Raw genomic sequence first — 22,236 nt, forward strand, 5'->3', positions numbered from 1 at the left:
TCTACATTTGACTCAGTCTGGACAGTTTGTTTCTCAGGACGATTTGCTGAGTGGCCCCGAACCCCAGGTGCTCTCCTTCTGGAATTACCGACAGGCACGTCACTATGTCATGGCACCCGTGAGACGGAAGGAGATGCTGAGAGACCCTACCCCTTTTGAAACTCTTTGCTTGGAAGGCAGGCCGGTGGAGAGGACGACCTCACTTATGTGCACTTGCCTTCAGCAGCAGGGGAGTGGGGATCCGGTACGTTTTAGAGACCAATGGGAATCGTCACTCCAGACTCGCTTTACTGATCTGCAGTGGCAAAACGCATGCATTTTGGCCCATAAGTGCTCTATTAGTACTAGGCTACAAGAAAATTCTTATAAATTGTTGTCACAATGGTATGCCACTCCAGAAAAAGTAAAGAGATGGTACCCCGCTTCCACGGACCTCTGTTGGAGGTGCGGTGAGGCCAAAGGAGACATGTTGCACATATGGTGGAATTGCCCCCGGATTTCTGAATTCTGGGGCAAGATATGTGACCTGATTTTACGCATTACGGATACGACACTACCCCTGACACCGGCCTGCTGCCTGCTTAATATTTCTGATTGGCCTCTTGGCAAATATAAAAGATCTTTGTCAAAGCATCTCCTTATTGCCGCTAAGTCCCTGATCCCTAGACACTGGAAATCGACCTCAGTCCCGTCAGTAGGGGAATGGTTACGGGAGGTTAACCGAATGTTCGCAATGGAAGAGACGCTGGCCACAGCTAACGAATCCTCTGAAAAATTTCATAGCACCTGGTCCCCATGGGTCCAGTTTAAATATTCAGACTCATTTGCTAGCTTATCCACAGGTTGATGAGTTCCCTGATCTTTTTGGACCGACTATTTAGGTGTTTGCTGCCCTATTTCAGCAAGTGCGGATGTGGATCTCTGTGTGAAAACTGCCTTCATCGCAGTCTTGCTCCTTGACTACTTATTTCTATTTCTTTTCTACCTTTTCTCTCTTTTTCTCTCATCACCCTCCTTTGTTCCCCTCTAGCTCACCCACCCCCCCCCCCCCCTTCCCCCTTGTTAAAACATGTACCTTACAGATCAGTTGTACTATCTGCTCACAGGATACTATACTGTTTAAATTAGATGCTGTGACATTGTTCTCTTTTTGTTGAGTACTCATTCTTTTCACGGAAGCTGTAATTGCCGCTCCGGACCTTGAGTCCCAGTTACATTATAGCTACCAGAAGACATTTATAATTATATATGTATCTATAAGTCTGAGTATATTTGCTATGCACTATCTGTTTCTTACATTGCATACTGTGATATTTTAAGCCTGTTATGTGATTTAACTTGAATAAAAAAATTTATTGGGAAAAAAAAAAAAATTGTTCACTTGGGTAGGTGGGGTTAGGATATTAGTAAAAGGCTGTGCACAATAGTACCTTCCTTTTCTCAGAGAGAAAGCTTCTGCTGTTTCCAGCGTCAGAACGGCGAGTGCTCACTACAGCCTCCAGTGGTGACACAGAGATAACATGACAACATAATACATGGAAGGAGAGATGCCTTGCAGAAGCTCAGTACACACATCCTTACACGTGCCCAAAACCTTAGACACTGGCAAAAAAACTGAGAACTCCCAGTAGTGGGAGGGGTTATATGGGGGAAGTTCATGCCTTAAGGGGCGTGCCAGAGTCCAGCACCTAAGCCGATATAACCCATGTAGTAAGTACTACGGCTCTGTGTCCCCTGATGTAAGAAAATAAATCCTATTTTCTCTTACGTTCACTGACACAGCTCCTTTATTCTTGACCATTGGGACGTCCCCAAGCAGTAGCATAACGAGGGGTGGGAAACAGCATAAAATAACTTAACCCACAAACAGAAGTGCTCCCTAACAAGGGAGTCACCACCTTATCTGACCGCATCAGAACTTGCGGTAACAATGCAAAAGTGCATTATACTCAAAAGTAACGGTATCATCTTCAAAACAGAAAAAGTAGTGCAGAATTGCGACATTACATGGCTGCCCGCAAACTTACAGCCAAGCGGGCATCAGACGATGCGCTTACATCCACTCTGTAGAAAAAACTTGCGGCCAAGCAGGTATCAGACGATGTGCTTACATCCTCTGTAGAATTTTGTAAAAGTGTGAACGGACAACTAAATCGCCACCTTACACACCAGAGCGACTGACACTTGATGTCGGAAGCCCGAGATTGCCCCAATTGTCCTGGTGGAATGGGCCATGGTAGGAAAGGGGGGCACCTGCCCCTTTAAAGAAGGACAGTACCACATCTGTCTGACCTACCCGTAAATGGTGATCGACTAGACCGCCATACCTCTTTTTCGGCCCAGCTACTGAAACGAACAGAGATCTAACTCCCAAAGGGGAGCCGTGGCAGACAAATATATCCTTATAGATGCTTGATACAGGAGTGCCGCCGTGCTTCCATCTACGGCTTGTATACTCGGAAACATGTCGCATAACCTATGACGTCATCAACTTTGCGCCATGGTGCGTTCCAAGCCTCATTCAAGATACCCCATTCATGGCTATAGAGACTGAATGAGTGCTGTTTAAACGGCATGCAAGTGTTTCCACCCACAAAGATGAGCGTCAGCCCCTTTCCCTGAACCTGCAGCCGGTCACATATATCTCACTGTGTTGATCCAGCTGATGATATACTTCTTTATGCAGCTTATCCGGAGAAGTTTTTTCCTTACTACCCAGCAGCTGCAGTCACCCAGGATTGGAGACAAAGCCTTCTTACTATACAAGAGACTGGCTGGGACTAGTAGTTCTTCCCTGTGAATGCTTCGCTGCAATCCTTCATGTGAGCGGATATTTTGTTTTTAATAAATTTTTTATTGATATATACTCAGAGGCGCCTGTCTTTTCCTGTTTTTGTTGTCAGCTTCTACTGGACTTGGCTTCTGGTACTGCTTACGGCAGCCCTGACTGATCACTATATGTGTATGGGCCACACAGACATTGTTTCCCATACCGTATTGTTTTCCACACCATATTGGACTATACAAGGAACTTTTTTAAAATATTGAGGTACTGTGGCATTTGCGCCTTTTTTACTAGGTACAAAATTTAGCCTTCAGTTGGTTCGAGTCATATCTTACAGATAGGATAGAACAAACTACATTGGGTCATTTTAAATCTAAACCGCATGTGGTTACCTGCGGAGTTCCCCAAGGGTCAGTGCTTGGCCCGATTTTATTTATTCTATATCTTACTCCCTTGGGCCATATTATAAATCGTTATAATATTTCTTGCCATTGTTATGCTGACGATACACAGCTTTATGTAAAAGCTGCAGCTGAAACTCCTTCAGTGCAGTCGCCCCTTTCAGTCCTTACCGCCTGTCTGGAGGAGATAAAGGAGTGGATGGAACAACATTTCTTGCAACTAAATAGCTCCAAAACTGAGTTTATTATGATTGGAACGTTTTACCAGATTAAATTATCCCTGATAACAAGTATTGCCTTTTCAGGCTCTAAAATTCCAGTTGCGTCTGTTGTCACTAATCTTGGTGTAAAAATGGATTCCCAGCTCACTTTTGAAGCTCATAAATCAAGTATGCAAGACTTCTTTCTACCACCTTCGTAATATCTCTAAACTTCGTCCTATCCTTTCTTTTTCCGATGCTGAAAGGTTGATTCATGCCTTTGTCTCCTCCAGGCTGGATTATTGCAACGCACTTCTCATTGGGATTCCGAGAAAGAGCATGCAGAGGTTGCAATACGTTCAAAACTCTGCAGCGAGGATCCTAATGAGAGTGCGGAAGCATGATCATATCACTCCAATTTTAAAATCTCTTCATTGGCTGCCGGTCTCTACAAGAATTGAGTATAAGGTCTCTCTTCTTGTCCATCAATGCATACATGGACAAGCTCCACCTTAAGGAACTTCTTAGATTGCAAAATCTACCACGTTCCCTTCGCTCAACTAATTTGAATTGTTTAGAGATTCCAAAAACTAGGTTGAAAACCATGGGAGATAGGGCCTTTTGTTCTGCTGCCCCACATCTGTGGAATGCTTTGCCTGATAGTTTGAGGGTTTCTCAGTCTACTGAAAATTTTAAAAAGGGGTTGAAGACTTTTCTTTTTAGCAAATGTTTTGTAAATTAAGCGGTTTGTTTGTTTTTATTGTAATTATGTAGCACTTTGAGGTCTTTTGATGGAAAGTGTATTATAAATAAAATGTATTATTATTATTATTACATATCCTTATAGCCCTGATCACATCCAGGGAATAAAGTGCCACCTCTTAGGATGTGTCAGTTTAGGACACAGATGGTAACACAATATCATCATTGATGTGGAACGGAAATCCACCTTCGGCAGAAAGGAAGGTTGCAAACACAACACTACCTCTCTTTATGGTTAACCATATAGGACGACTTGCAAGACAAGGCCGCCAGTTCCGAAATCCTCCTGGCTGATGTAAGGCCACTAGAAAGACCCCTTTTCTGAGAAAGTCAACAAGTGAATTCTTCTGATGTACTTCAAATGGCGGTGTCAGGAAAATGCCCATAACGGACGTGCGACTGGGCGCTCTGCGGTGCACCGGTGTGAGCGTCGGCATGCGCGCATGGTGTTTGGCGTCAAGCGGCCTATTTAGGTGTTCCCTGCAGTGTGCTTGGTGCTGTCTGATCTGCAGTTCCCTGTGCCCTAGTACCCGTAAACTTGCTTGAAGTCCCTTATCTCCTGACTAACCGGCTTGACCCTTGGATCGACCTGCTTGCTGCCTGTCCTTGACCTTGCACCTGCCTGCTCCACTGTACCGCGCTGCCCGTCTGTCGCCAACCCTGCCTGTGACCAGGACTTTGAACTTGCTTGATCCCTTGTACTGCACCACCTGCCTGTTGTCGACCGTGCCTATGACTGGACTTGCCTCACCAGCTCTTGCTCTGCATCTGCTGCCAACGTCCATCTGCCTGGGGACCTCAGACCCTTCTGCATCAGGCCCTCTTCACCTGCATCTAACCCGCCAGGCTCTCATACCAGTCTGTGCTCCCATGCCTCCTGTCCATACTACCAGGGGGCCGCTATCTCGGGCTCATCAGTCAGGTACGCAAAGTCTGACAGGTGGATTCTGAAGCGCCGTTAAAACCAGGTTCCGATCCCACGGGGTAACGGTGGACGCACTGGAGGAACTACAAGAACAACAGTACTCACTAGAAAGCGAGACGCCAGGGGTCGCCGAAAAAAGAAAGCCAAGGCTGATATTTGTCCCTTAATGGTGCTTGAAACCAACTTCTGGTTTACTCTTCGCTGTAGAAACAGCAGGGTCTTGGAAACAGAATAGGTGCACGGATGTCATCCTTTCTCCTCACACATAGAGATGTATACCTTCCAGGTACGACGGTATATGTTCCGATAAGAAGATTTCCGCGCTCTCAACATAGTTTAGATCACCGAGTCCGATAGGCCTCGGTAGCTTAGCATCTGGCTCTCAGCCATACCGTTAAAACCAGCTATGGTAAAACAAGATGGAGAATCGGACGTTGACACAGAAGGTTCTCTCGCAAAGGCAGTCGCCAGGGAGTCTTCGCAAACAGGCGTACTCGGTCAGCGTGTCAGGGACGCCGAGGCTTCCTCCTCTACCTCAACTATGGTAGTAGCTTTTGCGGGGGAAAGTCATAGATCAGTCGGTACTGATCCCATGGAGCCACCAGCGTGATTGCCACGTCTGCCCAAGGATCTCCCATCCTGATACGAATCTCAGCCCTACCGATTGAGACGGGAAGCCAGGAGATCCAAGTCTGGTGTGTCTCACCGCAGGCACAATAGCCTGAACACGACTGGATGCAATGCCCAGTCTCCTGGGTCCAACATCTGGCGACTTAGGTAGTTCGCCTGCCAGTTTCTTCCTCCTGGGATTTAATGGCCGAAAAGGATGGTACCTGTCGCTCTGTCCACTGAAGGATGCAAGCAACCTCCTGTGCTGCAGCCATGCTACTTGTTCCTCCTTGATGGTTGACATATGCCACTGCCGTGGCGTTATCCGACTGAGCCCTCGTAGTCTCATCGACTGTGTGGAGAGGCAAACCTGACCGCTCGGAGATCGAGCATATTGATCAGCAACTTGGGTTCCTCACCCAACCAGAGACCCCGGGTCGACTGTACTCCCAGTACTCCACCCCAGCCGGTCAGGCTGGCATCTTGTGATCACAGCCCAATGCAGAGGTAGGAACGACTTCCTGGACAGAAGGGCTGGTGGTCGGCTCCCCCGAAGTGTCAGGGACCTCAGCCACCAGGGGAGTCCCTGACTGGCAGGCTCGACTGAATCTGCCGATCCAGGGATAATGAAGATATGTCCCATTATGTCAATATCTCCTTATGCAAGGAAAGTAGGCATACAGTACTGCCTCGAGAGAGGTCACCATGAGGCCCAGAACTCGCATGCAGAAACGCAGCGACGACCACCTGTGGTTCGGCGATAGTTTTACCGTGGCTCTGAGAGTCTGCAGTTTGTCTGAAGGGAGAAGACTCACTTCCATTGAGTCCAGCGGTAAGCCTAGGCACTCCAGCGCTGAATCGGTATGAGCACTGATTTTTAGGTTCAACAGCCACCCAAATACCTGCAGGGTTTGCATGGTGTTCACCATAATTCTGAGGCAGAAGCTGCTCTCAGAAGGAGGTCATCCCAGTAACTACGAGTGCGATCTCGCGTTGTCTCAACGCCAAAATTGACTTCAATACCTTGATAAGGACTCGGAGTCAAAGTCAAAAAGGGAGAGCCACAACTGGTAGTGGGCTTCCCCGACTGCATTTCACAGAACCCTCAGATGCCTGAAGCATATGGGTATGTGCAGGTATGCATCCTGGGACGCCAGGGAGTCCCCTTGATGGAGTGCAGCGACTACTGAGCGAACTGATACCACACTGAGTCTCTGTACTTAAACAAAGCAATTAAGACTTTTAGGTCCAAGATTGGACGTACCTCCTCCTTCGGGGACTATAAACAGATTGTAGAACCCCTGGAACCTTTCCGACACCGGAACAGACACTATCACCCTGAGGTTTAGCAGGTCCCCAATGGGGCCTCCCAGCGAGCCGGGAGTAAGGGTATGCTGGAAGGGAAGATCTGTTTTTTGGCCAAGAGAGGAACTATCTTGTAGCCAAGGAAATCAGTCCACAGACCTATAGGCCAGATAGCCAAGAGGCCCACCAGGCTGCAAACTCCAGAAGGTGACCTACCCACCCGTATGACGGACGGGGGCAAACCTTCATGCGGTAACACTGTTCTCACAGGCTTGCGGTTCCAGGGACGCTTTCGTCCCCAAGGGTCGTCCTGTTGGACTGGGAGTGTTTTGCCAAAGCCCCGGATGGACGGAAAGGCCTCTTTTGAGCAGAAAATTAGGGCCTATGCTGCGGCGTGGCTCCTTAGACTTCCTGGCTTGTGGGAGCAAGATACTCTTCCCAACAGTGACATTCTTAATAATGTCATCCAACGAGGCTCCAAAGAGCCGCTCACCAAGGAAGGGTAAATACATTAAAGCTTTTTCAAATGCCTGGTCCGCTGACCAGCCTTTCAGCCAAATCAGGCGCCTCCGCACCACTGCTAACACTGAAACCCTGAATAACAGAGGAAACTTATCCAGAGACACGTTCCAAACGTACTTATGACCGTGCAATAACTGGCCTGCTAGTTCCACACAGATCAGAGTAGCCGGCTGCTTCTCCATCTTGCAGTGCAAGTGTTTTTCCCTTCAGTAAGTGTCTGCGACACAAGTGCTGTGGTCAGTACTGGTCATATTGCTGACCCCCCAACCGTAAATAAGGAACGGGCCACTGCCTCGGTTCCTGCCGGTGGGGTCCAACAACACAGGAATCTCTTCTACCGGGATCGTGGTTACTTTTATTTAACCTGGATACTGGGGCGTCCACGACCGGAGGAGCCGACCCTTACTTAGGAAGGCTCTCCTCAAGGGAGTAACGTACCACCATGCATTTTGGGACCTAAAAAGGTCTGTTGCGGTCGCCCCCATTCCTGCAAATGAACTTATCGAATAAGTCAGATACGGAAACAGCTTAGGTGTACGGGCTGGCTTACGGGACCAAAAAGGGGCTGCTACCTCAGCAGAGCAATCTGCTGTGTCCTGAATTTTCAGGGTATCACACGCAGCTGTGATAAGTGCTCCAACAAGCGCTTTGTTGTGTGCGGACCCGGACGGGGACTCATCTTCACTGTCCAATCGGTCCCTAGCCCCAGTCTGCCTCAGAGCTCTCCCCGTAGGACGGGGTCCGATTTTTACTGCCTTTGCTCCCACGCACCACCTCCATCTTGGGAACAAACATGTTAAGGACCGCCGACAAGCGTCCAGAGGCACTGCCCTGTCTGCAAACCGGTTGCAATTGCCTGGATTTCAGGGTAAGAAGCACCAGTTTCTGAAGCCATGCTGACCCTACCCTGTCTGCCACCTGTTGGGGACTTAGGAAAGTGCTGGTCCCACCCTCATAACTGCTGCAGGTTGAGGGGACCCACTGCAGGACTCACCACCATGACCGAGTCCTGCGCTGTCCAGCTAGGTGTGCCTGTGTCAGCTCCTAGATGGTTGTGAGAGAAAACTGTGCTGTACTGAGCCTCAGGGAACAGCACTGAGCACGAAAAACCTGTTTAGGCTACAACAAAATGGCCACCGAGCGTCCAGTATAAAGGACATAATCACAGGGCAAATGGCCGCCGAACTACAAAAAAATGGTTTCTGACTAGGCTTCTCCCTGGTCACACCAAAAATGGCAGCCGAGCACTGTATACAGAGAGGGACAGTGAAACACAGGTAGAGGAAATGGCGGCAAACAGCGCTACAGGGATCAGCAGACACAGACCCCCAGGGGCAGAGACAACAGACATCCTGGGCACAGTCACCCAGCCCAGCCCTCCCACCCAAGTTGAGAGCCCCCCCCCCAGGGGGCCACTGTCCATGTGGCAAACACACCGTGCAGCAGCCTATGCAACATCCCCCACGGGGTGGGGGTTGGGGGGGAGATAAGGACAGGGAGAGGGAGGTGAGGGACCCCAGAATCGACCTCCCAGAGAATGCCCAGCAGCTCAGCCCCACCGAGGCAGGGAGAGCTGTACTTACCAGTCCTGATGATATGGGGAATCATTCCATCACAGACCCATTCTCCGATCAGCACAGGGTGGCTCCTGGCCCGGCACACTGACGCAGAAATCAGTAGCCCAGTCATATGTGTGCCCCGGAGCATTACGCTCACCGGCCACCCTTGGAGCATGAGGGGCATGTCATGGCCGACCCAGCGCGGAGATCTGGTCTGCACACGCTCGCTGGCCAGGCTGGGGAGATTACAAGGATAAGGGTATTCAGCCTGTCACCCAGCCGGCTGTTGATAGCAGATCACAGGATCTTAATTTTGTGCAAAAGGCAAAACTTCTGCAGAAAAATCCACGGACCGGTGGGCCCGCAGGGTCCCTAGGTCCATCTCCTTCACTAGGCAGAAAAAAACTGAAGCTGCAGGAAGCAGGCTGGGGGGTTGTTACTGAAGGGGCCGCCCCCTGGACAGAACTATAACATGTTCATGTTCTGCCTAGTACTCTCCTGAAGGTGGCTTAACAACCCTATGGTCAAGATTAATGGAGCTGTGTCAGTCAGTGAACGAAAGAGAAAATAATAATTTAACCACTTTCAGACCGGACCATTTTGCTGGTAAATGACCAGAGGTCTTTTTACACTTTGGCACTGCGCTGCTTTAACTGGTAATTGCGCGGTCATGCAATGTTGTACCCAAACAAAATTTGCGTCCTTTTCTTCCCACAAATAGAGCTTTCTTTTGATGGTATTTGATTGCCTCTGCGATTTTTATTTTTTGCGATATAAACGTAAAAAGACCGCAAATTTTGAAAAAAAATGATATTTTCTACTTTTTGTTATTAGAAAAATCCAATAAACTCAATTTTAGTCATACATTTAGGCCAAAATGTATTCAGCCACATGTCTTTGGTAAAAAAAAAGTCAATAATTGTATATTTATTGGTTTGCGCAAAAGTTGTCACATCTACAAACTAAGGTACGTTTTCTGGAATTTACGCAGCTTTTAGTTTACGACTGCCTATCTCATTTCTTGAGGTGCTAAAATGGCAGGGCAGTACAAAACCCCCCCAAATGACCCCATTTTGGAAAGTAGACCCCCTAAGGAAATTGATAAGAGGCATGTTGAGCCCATTGAATATTTTATTTTTTTGCCTCAAGCGATTGAATAATGACAAAAAAAAAATTTTTTTTTTTTTTTTACACAAAGTTGTCACTAAATGATATATTGCTCACACATGCTATGGGCGTATGTGAAATGACACCCCAAAATAAATTCTGCTGCTTCTCCTGAGTACGGGGATACCACATATGTGGGACTTTTTGGGAGCCTAGCCGCGTACGGGGCCCCGAAAACCAAGCACCGCCTTCAGGCTTTCTAAGGGCGTAAATTTTTGAGTTCACTTCTCACTACCTATTACAGTTTTGAAGGCCATAAAATGCCAAGATGGCACAAAACCCCCACAAATGACCCCATTTTAGAAAGTAGACACCCCAAGCTATTTGCTGAGAGGCATGTTGAGTTCATGGAATATTTTATATTTTGCCACAAGTTGCGGGAAAATTACAAACTTTTTTTTTTTTTTTTTTTTTTTCACAAAGTTGTCACTAAATGATATATTGCTCACACATGCCATGGGCATATGTGAAATGACACCCCAAAATAAATTCTGCTGCTTCTCCTGAGTACGGGGATACCACATATGTGGGACTTTTTGGGAGCCTAGCCGCGTACGGGGCCCCGAAAACCAAGCACCGCCTTCAGGCTTTCTAAGGGCGTAAATATTTGACTTCACTCCTCACTACCTATTACAGTTTTGAAGGCCATAAAATGCCAAGATGGCACAAAACCCCCACAAATGACCCCATTTTAGAAAGTAGACACCCCAAGCTATTTGCTGAGAGGCATGTTGAGTCCATGGAATATTTTATATTTTGCCACAAGTTGCGGGAAAATTACAAACTTTTTTTTTTTTTTTTTTTTTTTCACAAAGTTGTCACTAAATGATATATTGCTCACGCATGCCATGGGCATATGTGAAATGACACCCCAAAATAAATTCTGCTGCTTCTCCTGAGTACGGGGATACCACATATGTGGGACTTTTTGGGAGCCTAGCCGCGTACGGGGCCCCGAAAACCAAGCACCGCCTTCAGGCTTTCTAAGGGCGTTACAGTTTTGAAGGCCATAAAATGCCAAGATGGCACAAACCCCCCCCAAATGACCCCATTTTGGAAAGTAGACACCCCTAAATTTAGGGGTACACTAGTGAGACTAGGTAATAAATGGCGGGTGCCCTGAAACTATAAAAAAATAACTAACCAACCAGCGTCACCTGTAACAGTTATATGGTGATCACTGGTGAAAGGGTTAACTAGGGGGCAATCAGGGGGCTTTATGCGGTAGTATATGGGGGTCCCTGGCGCTATAAAAAGCTGCGGCGAACCTAAATACCTACTTGCCTAACTAGCGTCACCTGTGACACTAATACAGCGATCAGAAAAACGATCGCTTATTAGGCTGGGTTCACACTGGAGCGATGCGGGAACGCCACGAATGCGCGGCGGGTTCCCGCATCGCATGCCTCCCGGCGGCAGTTCACACTGCCCTATGCGAACTGCTGGGAGTGTCAGTGAAATGTTACTGACACCCCCAGATCAGTTCGCATATCGCAGTGCGATCTGCAAACTCGGATCGCATGGTGTGAACACCCATGCGATCCGATTCTGCTGCGGGCCAAAAAAAGGGTCCCGTGCGAATTTGCGGCGGGTGCGGCGGGTGTGGCGAATGGCTGAACTCGAATCGCACAGAGATCGGATGTGATTTGCACTGCAGTGCGAATCACATCCGTTCTCAAACCGCTGCAATCTGAACCCAGCCTTAGTGACACTGGCGACGGGGGGTGATCACGGGGTTAAACCTTTATTGGGGGGGTTAGGGGGGTACCTTAGAACTAAAGGGGGCTAACCCTAACTGCCCTAACAGTTATTAGTCACAAATGACACCCGCCGGGTGATCAGGGGGTTAAACCTTTATTAGGTAATAAATGGCGGGTGCCCTGAAACTATAAAAAAATAACTAACCAACCAGCGTCACCTGTAACAGTTATATGGTGATCACTGGTGAAAGGGTTAACTAGGGGGCAATCAGGGGGCTTTATGCGGTAGTATATGGGGGTCCCTGGCGCTATAAAAAGCTGCGGCGAACCTAAATACCTACCTGCCTAACTAGCGTCACCTGGGACACTAATACGGCGATCAGAAAAATGATCGCTTATTAGGCTGGGTTCACACTGGAGCGATGCGGAAACGCCGCGAATCCGCGGCGGGTTCCCGCATCGCATGCCTCCCGGCGGCAGTTCACACTGCCCTATGCGAACTGCTGGGAGTGTCAGTGAAATGTTACTGACACCCCCAGATCAGTTCGCATATCGCAGTGCGATCTGCAAACTCGGATCGCATGGTGTGAACACCCATGCGATCCGATTCTGCTGCGGGCCAAAAAAAGGGTCCCGTGCGAATTTGCGGCGGGTGCGGCGGGTGTGGCGGGTGCGGCGGGTGCGGCGAATGGCTGAACTCGAATCGCACAGAGATCGGATGTGATTTGCACTGCAGTGCGGTGCGAATCACATTCGTTCTCATAAACCGCTGCAATGTGAACCCAGCCTTAGTGACACTGGCGACGGGGGGTGATCACGGGGTTAAACCTTTATTGGGGGGGTTAGGGGGGTACATTAGAACTAAAGGGGGCTAACTCTAACTGCCCTAACAGTTATTACAGTCACAAATGACACCAATGCAAAAAAAAAAAAAAAAAAAAAAAAAATGACATTGGTGTCACTGTGACTGGGGGGCAGGGGTAATTGGGGGGGTGATCGGGGGGTAAAGGGGGGGTGTGAGTGTGCCTGGCATGTTCTACTGTGTGTGGGATGTGTTGGTGCAACTCACTGATCCGCTCTCCTCCGTGTCGGAACGAAAAATACCGACACGGAGGAGAGAATACATCACTTCCTCTCCTGTGTTTACATTACAGGAGAGGAAGTGATGTCACCGGGGATTTCTATTCGTCGGGAGCGATCGCGAGGGGGTGGCCATGAATGAATGGCCGTCCCCTCGTCCGGGATCGCTCCCGAACGAAAACCGACCGCCGCAGGCACCGGGCGGGGGCCCGATCGGGCCCCCGACCCGCGGGAGGCAAATCACGTACATGTACGTGCTTATGCCTGCCCGTGCCATTCTGCCGACGTACATCGGCGTTAGGCGGTCGGCAAGTGGTTAAAGGGAAACTGTAAAAAATAAATAAGAAAAACCCCAAAATGTAACATCCCCCCAATCCCTCTGGGCTCGTGCAGAAGCACACGCATACACAAGTCGCACCCGCAAATGTAATCATTGTTTAAACCACACGTGAGGTATCGTTGCAATCAGAGAGAGAGAGCAAAAATTCTAGCACTAGCCCTCGTCTGTAGCTCTAAACTGATAACCGTTAAAAATTTTGAAAGCATTGCCTATGGCTATTTTTAGGTACTGTAGTTTGTCGCCATTCCACGAGTGTGTGCAATTTTAAAGCATGACAAGTTAGGTATCGATTTACTCGATGAAACATCATTTTTCACATTATACCAAAAAATAGAGCTAACTTTGTTTTGTTTTTTCTTTTTTTACTCACAAAAGTGTATTTAACCGGTTCCCGAGCAGCGCACGACAATGTACGTCGACAGAATGGCACGGGCAGGCATATTGGCGTACAGGTACGTCCAATATTCAATGCCGCCCTGCCATCGGGAGGGCGCCGCCAGCGGCGCGCTCCCGCGCTGGTCGGGACCCCCGTGAGTCCGGTCGCGGGACCCGCGGACTCAATCGCCGCGGGCATCCCCGCGATCGTCTCACGGGACGGCTGAATGGAGGAAATGCCGTGTAAACAGCATTTCTCCATTCTGCCTAGCAACTAGTGACGCTGATCTCTGCTCCATGTGATTGGAGCAGAGATCAGTGTTCACTAAATGAAAGCCCAACCCCCCCACAGTTAGTAACACACCCCTAGGAACACTTAACCCCTACACTGCCACCCACTGGTTAACCCCTTCACTGCCAGTGTCATTTACACAGGAATCACTGCATTTATATAGCAGTGATTACTGTATAAATGACAATGGTCCCAAAAATGTGTCAAAAATGTCCGATGGGTCCCCCACAATGTCGCAGTCACAATAAAATAAAAAAATCGCTGATCGCCGCCATTACTAGTAAAAAAAAAAAATTATAAAAAATTATTAATAAAAATGCTATAAAACTATCCCTATTTTGTAAACGCTATAACTTGTTTACCAAAAATATGTAGAATACGTATCGGCCTAAACTGAGGGAAAAAAATGTTTTTTTATATATTTTTGGGGGATATTTATTATAACAAAAAGTAAAAAATAATGTGTTTTTTTCAAAATTCTCGCTCTATTTTTGTTTATAGCGCAAAAAATAAAAACCGCAGGGGTGATCAAATACCACCAAAAGAAAGCTCTATTTGTGGGGAAAAAAAGGATGTCAATTTTGTTTGGGAGCCACGTCGCACGACCGCGCAATTGTCAGTTAAAGCGACGCAGTGTCGAATCGCAAAAAGTGGTCTGGTCTTTGACCAGCAAAATGGTCCGGTCTGTAAGTGGTTAAAAAAATAAAATAAAAAATAAATAAAACTGTGTTATAAAGACCACTGAACAAATACAATGCGACAAAATTACCTCCTCTGTGCAGCTAGTTTTGCACAGAGCAGCCCGGATCCTCCTCTTCTCAGGTCCCTCTTTTCTGCTCCTGGCCTCCCCCTCCCATCAAGTGCCCCACAGTCAGCAGCTTCCTATGGGAGCACTGGAGCTGAGTCAAAGCTCTGTGTGTTCATTCAGACATGGAGCCTCGACCTGGCCCTGCCCCCTCTCTCCCCGGATTGGCTGACTGACTCTCAGCCACGGAGCCAATGGCGCCGCTGCTGTGTCTCAGCCAATCAGCAGGAGTATTCGGGATGGCTTAGACATTCGTGGAAATCGCTGGAGATGGGGCTCAGGTAAGTAATTAAGTTAAGTAGGTAAGTAATCAGGGGGTACTCAATGGCTGCCACATACAAAAGTTTTTTTTATGTTAATGCATAGAATGCATTAAGATACAAAACCTTCTGCCTTTACAACTCATTTAATTGGTTAATGCAGCAAGGGTGAAGGCATGCAAAAAGTTCATTATAATAAAATAAACCTCGCTAAATTTACAGTTACAACTCCCTTGATTACACGACATAGAGGTCAATGCCACTTGGCTGGGAAATGTGTTTTAGAAAGCAATTTACAGTAAGGTCAACCAGAGAACATACAGTGCCTTGCAAAAGCATTCAACCCCTTGGCTTTTTACCCATTTTGTAACATTACAGCCTTTAGTTCAATGTTTTTATAATCAGAATTATGTTATGGATTAGAACACAATAGTCTAAGTTGGTGAAGTAAAATTAGAAAAATATATACATAAAACTATTTTTCAGAAATAAAAAATGGACAATTGGCATGTGCGTATGTATTCACCCCCTTTGTTATGAAGCCCATAAAAATCTCTGGTGCAACCAATTACAGACCAAGGAACTCTACAAACAAGGGACAATGTTGTTGAGAAGTACAAGCCAGGAGTTAGGATGAGCTCAGGCGTGTTCGCATGGAACACGTGCAGAGCCCGCCAGTAAGTTGGCGCAGCTCTGCGCTAATCATAGGCAGTGAGACATTGCCCTGATGTGTGGCTGCAGAGATCAGCCAATGTCTCACTGCCTGTGATTAGCGAGCGCTGCACCAACTTCCTGGCGGGCTCTGCACGTGTTCCATGCGAACACGCCTGAGCTCATCCCTAGTCAGGAGCACCATCAAATCTATCATAACCAAATGGAAAGAACATGGCACAACAGCAAACCTGCAAATACACAGCCGCACACCAAAACCCACAGACCGGCAAAGGAGGGAATTAATCAGAGAGGCAGCAGAGAGACCCAAGGTAACCCTGGAGTAGTTCCATAGCAGAGACCGGAGTATCTGTACATAGGAGGACAATAAGCCGTATGCTCCATTGAGCTGGACTTCATGGCAGAGTGGCCAGAAGAAAGTCATTACTTTCAGCAAAATGCAAAATGGCACGTTTTGAGTTTGCGAAAAGGCATGTGGTAGACTCCCAAAATGTATGGAGGAAGGTACTTTTTGGCCATCAAACAAAGCGCTATGTCTGGCGCAAACCCAACACATCACCCAAAGAACACCATCCCCAAAGTGAAACATGATGGTGGCAGCATCATGCTGTGGGGATGTTTTTCAGCAGTCGGGACTGGGAAACTGGTCAGAGTTGAGGTAAAGATAAATGGTGCTAAATGCAGGGATAGTCTTGAGCAAAACCTGTACCTGTATGCGATTTGAGGCTAGGACGGAGGTTTACCTACCAGCAGGACAATGACCCAAAACACACTGCTAAAGAAACACTTGAGTGGTTTAAGGGGAAACAGGTAAACGTGTTGGAATGGCCTAGTCAAAGCCCAGAGCTCAATCCAATACAAAATCTGTGGTCAAACTTAAAGATTGCTGTCCACAAGTGCAAACCATCCAACTTGAAAGAGCTGGAGCAATTTTTCAAGGAGGAATGGGCAAAAATCCCAGGGGTAAGATGTGGCAAGCTCATAGAGACTTATTCAAAGTGACTTGGAGCTGTGATAGCCACAAAAGGTGTCTCTACAAAGTATTGACTATTAGGGGGGTGAATAGTTATACACATTGACTTTTTCTGCTATTTTGTCCTATTTGTTGTTTTCTTCACAATAATTAAAGAAAAAAAAAATCTTCAAAGTTTTGGGCATGTTGTGTAAATTAAATGATGCAAATCCTCAAACAATTCATGTTAATTCCAGGTTGTGAGGTAACAAAACATGAAAAATGCCAAGGGGGTGAATACTTTTGCAAGGTATTGTGTGAAAGAAATTGAAAATCAAAAACATCAAAATATGAAACATCTTTCATACCTACAAGGTAAAGGCCCATTTCACACTGGCGGAGTCCACCAGAGAACCTGCTCGCTCTGCAGGGGATCTCTCCACTGATTCCCAATGAGCAGACGGATGACAGGTCCGTATCCGCTCTGTTGATTCAGAGCAGACACGGACAAGAGTTCATTGTCCTCTATGGACTGTCGGATAGAAAAAGAGCACTTGTCCATTTTCATCCGACGGTCACCTGTTCCACCGGACGGATGGAGAATAGATCCCCATCTGTGTTTAGCGGACAGGATCGGATCAGATGTCGGCGGGTGCAGGCGGACACATCCACTGACATCCGCTGTTCCACAGAGAACAATGGATGTTCTGATCGATCTGCCAGTGTGAAATGGGCCTAAAGAAAGTGTAAAAAAATAAAAATAAAAAAAGCTGAATTTTATAGAGAATATTTGTGAAATAATTTAAACTACATTCATCATTTACTTTAATTAAGCCTTTGTAAAAAGGAAAAAAAATAAAAGAAAAATAAAAACACAACTTACACTGTTTGGGACTGCACACTTGATTGCTTAGAGACTGTCTCGGTAGGTTCAATCTCCACCTCCATCTGGTGTGAATCTAGCAGAGATGCACAAAAAAGAAAGATATTAATTAATTAAAATATTTTATTAATAAATCTTAAAGTGGTTCTAAAAAAAAAAAAACAACCTGAGTGCAGTGCCCTGCAGTCCACACCACCCCCTTCCCCCTCCTTACCTGAGCTCCCTCCGATCCCGCGATTTTCATAATAGACATCGGCCATCCAAGGACACTCCCTCCTCATTTCCTCAGTGTCTTATTGACAAATAGAGCAGTGGCTGGGGCGCGAGCACACAGCAGTGCCCCTAGGGCAAACAGCTTTCTCTGGGGGCACTACTCAAAAGGGAGGAGCATGGAGCGCCGGCAGAGGACCCAAAAAGTAGAGGATGGGAGCTGCCCTGTGCAAAACTACAGCACAGAAGAGGTAAATAATAGTTGTTTTTTTTTTCTTTTTAAACAAAGATTTGATACCACTTTAAAGTGGAGTTGCCCCCCAAAAAATAAAACCACTTAAAAATCTTAAAAAAAATCAAAAAAAAATAATTGGCAAAAAAAAAAATTTTTACTCACCTCTAAATACCGGTTGCTAGGGGGTCCCTCGTAGTCTGCCTTCTTCATTGCCCGGGCTGGTGACATCACTTCCCCTCGCGCCGCACATTCACCTGGGACCTGTCACGTGTCCCAGGTGACTGTACGGCGTATCACGGCGCCCTGCGCCGCTCGCGCATGCGCAGTGGGTGCCCGGCTGTGAAGCCACAGCCGGGTGCCCACAGTATGCATGACGGCGCCGCGAGCGGAGCGGGGAGCGAGGGGGGGGCTTCGTTCCCCCGCATCGCTGGAACCCGGGACAGGTAAGTGTCCGATTATTAAAAGCCAGCAGCTGCAGTATTTGTAGCTGCTGACTTTTAATTTTTTTTTTTTAGGGGGTACCCCACTTTAATTTCCTTCGTTGGCAAAAAAATAAATAAAAATTCATCCAGCAATTATTACACCGCTATTTAAAATGAGTTGGGTTTGGGCGTCTTTTCCAAATAATAAAATGGTGGGTTTAGCATTTCCAGTACCCAGCTTTACACTGAGAGGAGAGATTGGAAACTTGGGGTATTTAAACCTTTGATAAGATGGCGCTGCTGGCTTCCTGAGGACGCACATGATGTGCAAAGTGCTTTGAGGTGCAGCAGCGTGATTATGATTTTCGTGATCATTGGAGGAAACCTATTACGTGCTATAGACCTCTTTAACCACTTGGTTCCCACACTACGTCTATTGACGTCATGGGCTTTCAGTGGTTATATCTAAATGATGCCTGAGGCCACAGACATCATTCAGATATTGCCGGTTTTTCAGCCGGCGATTCCCTGCACCATAAGAACGATCATAGCAGCTGTTCCGCCGCTTGATCATTCTTACGGGCGGCGGGAGGGGACACCCCCCCCTCCCGCCGGTGCTTCTACCGACTCACCGTTTCCATCGGTGAGTCGGTCACAGGATCCGCCGGCCCCAGCAAGTAACCATAGAGATTTCCGGCGGACTAGATTGTCCCCGGAGTCTCTATGATCGTTCAGAGGCCGGGCGCGATGTTATGACGTCACGCCCGGCCTCGGTATTCAAATTAACGGCGCCGATCTGGCTAGGAAGCCAGGATCATTTTTTTTAAATTATTATTATTCCCAGCCTAGAGGTGAGATATGGGGTCTTATTGACCCCATATCTCACTGTAAATATGTCCGATCATGCCATATTCCTATTACAAGGGATGTTTACACTCCTTGTAATAGGAATAAAAGTAAATTTTTTTTTTTTTAAGTGTAAAACAAAAAAAAAAATAAAAAAAACAAAAAAAAGGAAAAAAAAAAATTTAAAGCACCCCTGTGCCGAGCAGCGGCTGCGCTTCTTGTTCCCCCCTTGGCGATTTATGTATGCCACCGCTGTGGCGTTGTCCGACTGAATCCTGATCGGACGCCCTTGAAGACTCACTGATCATGTGCGGAGACACAGCCTGATCGCTCTCAATTCGAGCAGATTAATCGGCAACTCGGATTCTACCGTCGACCAGAGGCCCTGAGTCAACTGAACCCCCCAGGGACCTCAACCACCAGATCAGAGAGTCCCTGACTGGTTGGCTCACCTGGATCTGTCGATCAAGGGACAACTGAGACTTGTCCCATTTTTACAAGATCTCCTTCTGCAGTACTCTGGTGTGGAACTGGGTGTAAGGTACTGCCTCGAAAGAGGCTACCATGAGTCCTAGTACTTGCATGCAAAACTGGACGACGACCACTTGCGGTTCATCAGCAGTTTCACAGCGGACCTGAGAGTCTGCAATTTGTCTGAAGGGAGAAAAACTCTTGCTTCCCTGGAGTACACTAGAAAACCTAGGTACTCCAGGCGCTGGGTCGGCACAATCACTGACTTCTTTGGGTTCAACAGCCACCCAAATTCCTGCAGGGTCTGCATGCTGTTCGCCACACCCTCCTCTAATTTTGAGGCGGAAGATGTGCTCAGGAGGAGATCGTCCAGGTAGCCCACGATCGCGATCCCACGTTGTCTCAGCAACGCCAATACTGGAGCCAATACCTTGGTAAAGACTCAGGGGGCTGATGCCAGACCAAAAGGAAGAGCCAAAAATTGGTAATGGGCTTCCCCGACTGCAAAATGTAGAAACTTTTGATGCCGAAGGCATATGGGTATGTGCAGGTACACATCCTGGATGTCCAAGGACGCCAGGGAGTCCCCTTGATAGAGTGCAGCAACTACTGAGCGAACTGATTCCATCCTGAACCTCTGCACTTTTACAAAGTGACTGAGGGCTTTCAAGTCCAAGATCGGACGTACCCCTTCCTTCTTGGGAACCACAAACAGATTTGAGTAGAATCCCTGTAAGCGTTCTGGCTCCGGAACAGGTACAATCACCCCTCTATTCAGCAAGTCCCTTACAGCCCCCAACAGGGACTTATGATGGAGGGGAAGAATCTGTTTGGCGGCCAAGAGAGGAACTCTATCTTGTAGCCTGTGGAAATCAGATCGCAGACCCATTGGTCGAATAACCGGGAGGACAACCGGGCTGCAAACTCCCAAAGTTGACCCCCCACCCGAGATGTGGGAGGGGGCAAACCTTCATGCGGTAGCACTTTTATTGGCAGGCTTGTTAGGCTTGCGGTTCCAGGGACATTTTTGACTGTCCATGGGCGTCCGGTCGGGCTGGCGATGTTTTGTCGAAGCACCGGGCAGACGAAAAAGCTGCTTGTGAGCAGAAAAAGAGGGCCCTTGCCTGCGGCGTGGCTCCTTAGCCTTCCTGGCCTGTAGGAGTAGAGTACTCTTACCACCGGTGGCATTTTTAATAATGTCATCTAACGAGGCTCCAAAGAGCCGGTCGCCAAGGAAGGGAAGATCCGTCAGGGATTTCTTGGATGCCTGGTCAGCAGACCAGCATTTTAGCCCAATCAGGTGCCTCAGCCCACAGCTGACACTGAAGCCCTGGATAACAGAGGGAGAGTATCCAGGGCCGCGTCCCAAAGTACTTAAGGCCTTGCACTAGCTGGTCTGCTAGTTCCACGCAGACAAGGGAGGCCTGTTGCTCTCCCAATTTGCGGTGCAAACGTTTTGCCCACTCAGTCAGTGCCTGCGACACCAGTGCGGATGCCAGTACAGGTAGCACAGCTGACCCGACAACCATAAACAAGGAAAGAGCCACCGCCTCTGATTTCCTGTCCGTGGGATACTTGAATGCAGGAGTCCCCTCAACCGGGATCATGGTTACTTTATTTAACCTGGAATGGGGGGGGGGGGGGGGGTCCACGACCAGGAGGAGCCGACCACTTTTTGAGAAGGCTTTCCTCAAAGGGGTAACGCACCGCCATGTATTTGGGGACTGCAAAGGTCCGTTGCGGGCGGCCACATTCCTTGTAAATGAACTGTGCTGTCCATAGGGACAGCGCAGTCCGCAGGTGACCCGGTTGCAATTGCCTGGATTTCGGTGGAAGAAACCAGTTTCTGAAGCCATGCTGACTCTACCCTGTCTGCCACCCGAAGGGGACTTAGGACAGTGACAGTCCCACCCTCCTGCTGCCACTGACTTAGGGGGGCTCTAACCCGCTGGACTCACCACCCTGAGCAGTTCCGCTCTGCATTACAGCAGTGCCTGTCGATCCTCAGCGCGCCCAGATGCAGAGATAGCAAAACTGTGTCGGTGGTGGGATACACATGTCCAGAATCACAGGATAAACCTCCCAGCGCTCTGTGATGACCAAACAGGAAGCTGAGGGCACAGGGGTTGCGTAGAGGGGTAGAGCACAAAAAACGCGGTCCGGCTACAAGAAAATGGCCGTCAGTGTTCTAATAGAGAATCACTAGGAAAATGGCCGCTTGAATCCAGAAACATGTCTGACTCTTGCCCATACTTCAATGGCCGCCGATCAGCGCTATGAGAGGCTAGAGAAAACATGTGGCAGACACAGCGCTGCACTAACACAGGGGCAGACCACACAGGCATCCAGCGGGACTAAGCTGCAGGACCCAGGCACCCCAGTACAGCTAAACCCCCAGGTGAGAGCCCAGGGCACACGCACGCACCGCTCAGCATCATGGCCCCCCCATCGTGGGGGG

General features: G+C 48.0%; 1 protein-coding gene across 4 annotated transcripts in view; it reads right to left on the minus strand.

The window, feature by feature from the left end:
- Window positions 1–22,236, minus strand: part of CENPC (centromere protein C) — a 522,895-nt gene that overhangs the window by 205,441 nt on the left and 295,218 nt on the right. For all 4 annotated transcript variants that reach the window (XM_077476133.1, XM_077476132.1, XM_077476131.1 and 1 more), the window contains one exon: window positions 17,595–17,670. In XM_077476133.1, the coding sequence (XP_077332259.1) occupies window positions 17,595–17,670 (76 nt within the window). The remainder of the gene's footprint in view (window positions 1–17,594; window positions 17,671–22,236) is intronic.

Source organism: Lithobates pipiens, unplaced genomic scaffold, assembly GCF_037356315.1.
Source record: "Lithobates pipiens isolate NorthernLeopardFrog02 unplaced genomic scaffold, aLitPip1_a1.2 Scaffold_13, whole genome shotgun sequence".
NCBI lineage: Eukaryota > Metazoa > Chordata > Amphibia > Anura > Ranidae > Lithobates > Lithobates pipiens.